This window comes from Oncorhynchus kisutch, unplaced genomic scaffold (genome assembly GCF_002021735.2).
Source record: "Oncorhynchus kisutch isolate 150728-3 unplaced genomic scaffold, Okis_V2 Okis01b-Okis20b_hom, whole genome shotgun sequence".
Taxonomy (NCBI): domain Eukaryota; kingdom Metazoa; phylum Chordata; class Actinopteri; order Salmoniformes; family Salmonidae; genus Oncorhynchus; species Oncorhynchus kisutch.
The window spans coordinates 11748666-11755321 of NW_022261978.1; the positions used below are offsets into that span (position 1 = coordinate 11748666).

General features: G+C 42.5%; 1 protein-coding gene across 1 annotated transcript in view; it reads left to right on the forward strand.

The window, feature by feature from the left end:
• The window catches only part of chtf18 (CTF18, chromosome transmission fidelity factor 18 homolog (S. cerevisiae)), a 61300-nt gene extending 55223 nt beyond the window's left edge, over positions 1–6077 (forward strand). The window contains 2 exon segments of the mRNA XM_031811171.1: positions 662–728; positions 5299–6077. Coding sequence (XP_031667031.1) covers positions 662–728; positions 5299–5387 — 156 coding nt within the window. The 3' untranslated portion in view covers positions 5388–6077.
• The last annotated feature ends 579 nt before the right edge of the window (positions 6078–6656 follow it).

A 6656-nucleotide genomic window follows, 5' to 3' on the forward strand; every position in this document is an offset into this window, starting at 1 on the left:
TCTGAAACCAGGTTAATTACAGATGGTGTGTATTAGACTCTGAAACCAGGTTAATTACAGATGGTTTGTATTAGACTGAAACCAGGTTAATGACAGATGGTGTGTATTAGACTCTGAAACCAGGTTAATGACAGATGGTTTGTATTAGACTCTGAAACCAGGTTAATGACAGATGGTGTGTATTAGACTGAAACCAGGTTAATGACAGATGGTGTGTATTAGACTCTGAAACCAGGTTAATGACAGATGGTGTGCATTAGACTGAAACCAGGTTAATGACAGATGGTGTGTATTATACCCTGAAACCAGGTTAATGACAGATGGTTTGTATTAGACTGAAACCAGGTTAATGACAGATGGTGTGTATTAGACTGAAACCAGGTTAATGACAGATGGTGTGTATTAGACTGAAACCAGGTTAATGACAGATGGTGTGTATTAGACTGAAACCAGGTTAATGACAGATGGTGTGTATTAGACTCTGAAACCAGGTTAATGACAGATGGTGTGTATTAGACTCTGAAACCAGGTTAGTGACAGATGGTGTGTATTAGACTCTGAAACCAGGTTAGTGACAGATGGTGTGTATTAGACTCTGAAACCAGGTTAACGACAGATGGTGTGTATTAGACTGAAACCAGGTTAATTGTCTGTGTTGCAGCCGGAGGTGGATTTCTTTGGCCGAGCCGTCGCCCCCAAGGAGAAACCACAGGTGGTCTCCGCTACAGGTAACTACAGTGTGTTCATAAGAATGTACAGGTAACATTACATCTAACGTAGCATCTCTACTACAGGTAACATTACATCTAACGTAGCATCTCTACTACAGGTATCATTACATCTAACGTAGCATCTCTACTACAGGTAACATTACATCTAACGTAGCATCTCTACTACAGGTAACATTACATCTAACGTAGCATCTCTGACTCAGGTAACATTACATCTAACGTAGCATCTCTACTACAGGTAACATTACATCTAACGTAGCCTCTCTGATTCAGGTATCATTACATCTAATGTAGCATCTCTGACTCAGGTAACATTACATCTAACGTAGCATCTCTGACTCAGGTAACATTACATCTAACGTAGCATCTCTGATTCAGGTATCATTACATCTAACGTAGCATCTCTACTACAGGTAACATTACATCTAACGTAGCATCTCTGATTCAGGTAACATTACATCTAACGTAGCATCTCTGATTCAGGTAACTACACTGTGTTCAATGTTCCCTCAAACATTTTCTCGGCAGTGAGCAAATTTCAGGTCTATTGAGAGCAAACTTGACGTTGTGAAAATTCTGTTCAACTTCCAGCGTGAGTTTACTGTGAACACTGAGGCTGTACCCACTAAGTTACAGTTTTACTGTGAACACTGAGGCTGTACCCACTAAGTTACAGTTTTACTGTGAACACTGAGGCTGTACCCACTAAGTTACAGTTTTACTGTGAACACTGAGGCTGTACCCACTAAGTTACAGTTTTACTGTGAACACTGAGGCTGTACCTGCTTTCAGTTACAGTTTTACTGTGAACACTGAGGCTGTACCCACTAAGTTACAGATTTACTGTGAACACTGAGGCTGTACCTGCTTTCAGTTACAGTTTTACTGTGAACACTGAGGCTGTACCTGCTTTAAGTTATAGTTTTACTGTGAACACTGAGGCTGTACCCACTAAGTTACAGATTTACTGTGAACACTGAGGCTGTACCTGCTTTCAGTTACAGTTTTACTGTGAACACTGAGGCTGTACCTGCTTTAAGTTACAGTTTTACTGTGAACACTGAGGCTGTACCCACTAAGTTACAGATTTACTGTGAACACTGAGGCTGTACCTGCTTTCAGTTACAGTTTTACTGTGAACACTGAGGCAGTACCTGCTTTCAGTTACAGTTTTACTGTGAACACTGAGGCTGTACCTGCTTTCAGTTACAGTTTTACTGTGAACACTGAGGCTGTACCTGCTTTCAGTTACAGTTTTACTGTGAACACTGAGGCTGTACCTGCTTTCAGTTACAGTTTTACTGTGAACACTGAGGCTGTACCTGCTTTCAGTTACAGTTTTACTGTGAACACTGAGGCTGTACCCACTAAGTTACAGTTTTACTGTGAACACTGAGGCAGTACCTGCTTTAAGTTACAGTTTTACTGTGAACACAGGCTGTACCTGCTTTCAGTTACAGTTTTACTGTGAACACTGAGGCTGTACCTGCTTTCAGTTACAGTTTTACTGTGAACACTGAGGCTGTACCCACTAAGTTACAGTTTTACTGTGAACACTGAGGCAGTACCTGCTTTAAGTTACAGTTTTACTGTGAACACAGGCTGTACCTGCTTTCAGTTACAGTTTTACTGTGAACACTGAGGCTGTACCCGCTTTCAGTTACAGTTTTACTGTGAACACTGAGGCTGTACCCACTAAGTTACAGTTTTACTGTGAACACTGAGGCTGTACCCGCTTTCAGTTACAGTTTTACTGTGAACACTGAGGCTGTACCCACTAAGTTACAGTTTTACTGTGAACACTGAGGCTGTACCTGCTTTAAGTTACAGTTTTACTGTGAACACTGAGGCTGTACAGTTTTACTGTGAACACTGAGGCTGTACCTGCTTTCAGTTACAGTTTTACTGTGAACACTGAGGCTGTACCCACTAAGTTACAGTTTTACTGTGAACACTGAGGCTGTACCTGCTTTAAGTTACAGTTTTACTGTGAACACTGAGGCTGTACCCACTAAGTTACAGTTTTACTGTGAACACTGAGGCTGTACCTGCTTTAAGTTACAGTTTTACTGTGAACACTGAGGCTGTACAGTTTTACTGTGAACACTGAGGCTGTACCTGCTTTCAGTTACAGTTTTACTGTGAACACTGAGGCTGTACCCACTAAGTTACAGTTTTACTGTGAACACTGAGGCTGTACCTGCTTTAAGTTACAGTTTTACTGTGAACACTGAGGCTGTACCCACTAAGTTACAGTTTTACTGTGAACACTGAGGCTGTACCCACTAAGTTACAGTTTTACTGTGAACACTGAGGCTGTACCTGCTTTCAGTTACAGTTTTACTGTGAACACTGAGGCTGTACCCACTAAGTTACAGTTTTACTGTGAACACTGAGGCAGTACCTGCTTTAAGTTAGTTTTACTGTGAACACTGAGGCTGTACCTGCTTTCAGTTACAGTTTTACTGTGAACACTGAGGCTGTACCCACTAAGTTACAGTTTTACTGTGAACACTGAGGCTGTACCTGCTTTAAGTTACAGTTTTACTGTGAACACTGAGGCTGTACCCACTAAGTTACAGTTTTACTGTGAACACTGAGGCTGTACCCACTAAGTTACAGTTTTACTGTGAACACTGAGGCAGTACCTGCTTTAAGTTACAGTTTTACTGTGAACACTGAGGCTGTACCCACTAAGTTACAGTTTTACTGTGAACACTGAGGCTGTACCTGCTTTCAGTTACAGTTTTACTGTGAACACTGAGGCTGTACCCACTAAGTTACAGTTTTACTGTGAACACTGAGGCTGTACCTGCTTTCAGTTACAGTTTTACTGTGAACACTGAGGCTGTACCCACTAAGTTACAGTTTTACTGTGAACACTGAGGCTGTACCTGCTTTAAGTTACAGGTTTACTGTGAACACTGAGGCTGTACCCACTAAGTTACAGTTTTACTGTGAACACTGAGGCTGTACCCACTAAGTTACAGTTTTACTGTGAACACTGAGGCTGTACCCACTAAGTTACAGTTTTACTGTGAACACTGAGGCTGTACCTGCTTTAAGTTACAGGTTTACTGTGAACACTGAGGCTGTACCCACTAAGTTACAGTTTTACTGTGAACACTGAGGCTGTACCCACTAAGTTACAGTTTTACTGTGAACACTGAGGCTGTACCCACTAAGTTACAGTTTTACTGTGAACACTGAGGCTGTACCTGCTTTAAGTTACAGTTTTACTGTGAACACTGAGGCTGTACCCACTAAGTTACAGTTTTACTGTGAACACTGAGGCTTGTACCTGCTTTCAGTTAGTTTTACTGTGAACACTGAGGCTGTACCCGCTTTCAGTTACAGTTTTACTGTGAACACTGAGGCTGTACCCACTAAGTTACAGTTTTACTGTGAACACTGAGGCTGTACCCGCTAAGTTACAGTTTTACTGTGAACACTGAGGCTGTACCGCTTTCAGTTAGTTTTACTGTGAACACTGAGGCTGTACCCACTAAGTTACAGTTTTACTGTGAACACTGAGGCAGTACCTGCTTTTAGTTACAGTTTTACTGTGAACACTGAGGCTGTACCTGCTTTCAGTTACAGTTTTACTGTGAACACTGAGGCTGTACCCACTAAGTTACAGTTTTACTGTGAACACTGAGGCAGTACCTGCTTTCAGTTACAGTTTTACTGTGAACACTGAGGCTGTACCTGCTTTCAGTTACAGTTTTACTGTGAACACTGAGGCTGTACCTGCTTTCAGTTACAGTTTTACTGTGAACACTGAGGCTGTACCCACTAAGTTACAGTTTTACTGTGAACACTGAGGCTGTACCTGCTTTAAGTTACAGTTTTACTGTGAACACTGAGGCTGTACCCACTAAGTTACAGTTTTTACTGTGAACACTGAGGCTTGTACCTGCTTTCAGTTACAGTTTTACTGTGAACACTGGGGCTGTACCCACTAAGTTACAGTTTTACTGTGAACACTGAGGCTGTACCTGCTAAGTTACAGTTTTACTGTGAACACTGAGGCTGTACCTGCTTTCAGTTACAGTTTTACTGTGAACACTGAGGCTGTACCTGCTTTCAGTTACAGTTTTACTGTGAACACTGAGGCTGTACCCACTAAGTTACAGTTTTACTGTGAACACTGAGGCTGTACCCACTAAGTTACAGTTTTACTGTGAACACTGAGGCTGTACCCACTAAGTTACAGTTTTACTGTGAACACTGAGGCTGTACCCACTAAGTTACAGTTTTACTGTGAACACTGAGGCTGTACCCACTAAGTTACAGTTTTAACAGTGGCCAAGTAGTCTACTGTGGCAATGTGATCATAATGTAGCTCTACCAGAGTAGCCTACCATCAAAAACAATGGAGAAAATGCATCCCATAATATTTTAACATGGAAATAGCTGTTACATCATTCAGCCTACAAGAAACCACTTTACAAAATGAAATGCATTATTATTCCCATTATTCCCATTCCAATATTGATCATATGTATGTGTAGAGGCTATGTATCTGTGTGTGTTTTAACCGTAAACTGTCTCTGTCTGTCACTAGGTGAAGTGTGTGTGGAGGTTGCCATGGGACAGCGGTTGGCAACAGTGACGTGTGGTTCCGCTTCAACGAGGGCGTGTCCAACGCCGTGAGACGCAACATCTACATCAGAGAACTGCTATAACTCACACACTGTACACACACACACTGTACACACACATACACACTGTACACACACACTGTACACACACACACACTGTACACACACATACACACTGTACACACACACTGTACACACACACACACTGTACACACACACACCGTACACACACACACACACACACACTGTACACAGACACACACACACTGTACACACACACACACTGTACACACACACACCGTACACACACACACCGTACACACACACTGTACACACGCACACACACCGTACACACACACACACACACTGTACACACACACACACACCGTACACATACACACACTGTACACACACACCGTACACACACACACCGTACACACACACTGTACACACGCACACACACCGTACACACACACACACACACCATACACACACACTGTACACACACACACACCGTACACACACACACACACTGCACCTCATACACGTTAGAATGTCTGTATATAAATTACCACGAGTCAATCTGTCAAACCACCTCTTTATTATGTTTGATTGACAGTGGAAACAAGCCAATAAAAACAGTGTATTCTGATTGACAGTGGAAACAAGCCAATAAAAACCGTGTATTCTGATTGACAGTGGAAAAAAAGCCAATAAAAAGTGTGATTTAGTTAACAACAAACTTCTATCTCATTCTTTAACAAAGCTATGAGATGAGCTCTGCAAATCTACTTTCAATGTAGGACATGCTGCTCATAGGAAGGAAGGGGGCTACTTTCAATGTAGGACATGCTGCTCATAGGAAGGAAGGGGGCTACTTTCAGCTAAAACCATAGACATGGATGTACAAATAAATAGGACGGGATAACTTGGTGTGTCTCAGTGTGTGTGTGTGTGTGTGTGTCTCGTGTGTGTGTGTGTGTGTGTGTGTGTGTGTGTGTCTCAGTGTGTGTGTGTCTCAGTGTGTCTCAGTGTGTGTGTGTGTGTCTGTGTGTGTGTGTGTCTGTGTGTGTGTGTGTCTCAGTGTGTGTCTCAGTGTGTGTGTGTCTCAGTGTGTGTCTCATTGTGTGTGTGTGTGCATGTGTGTGTCTCAGTGTGTGCGTGTGTGTCTCAGTGTGTGTGTGTGTCTCAGTGTGTGTGTCTCTGTGTGTGTGTGTCTCTGTGTGTGTGTGTCTCTGTGTGTGTGTGTCTCAGTGTGTGTCTCAGTGTGTGTGTGTGTCTCAGTGTGTGTGTGTGCATGTGTGTGTCTCAGTGTGTGTGT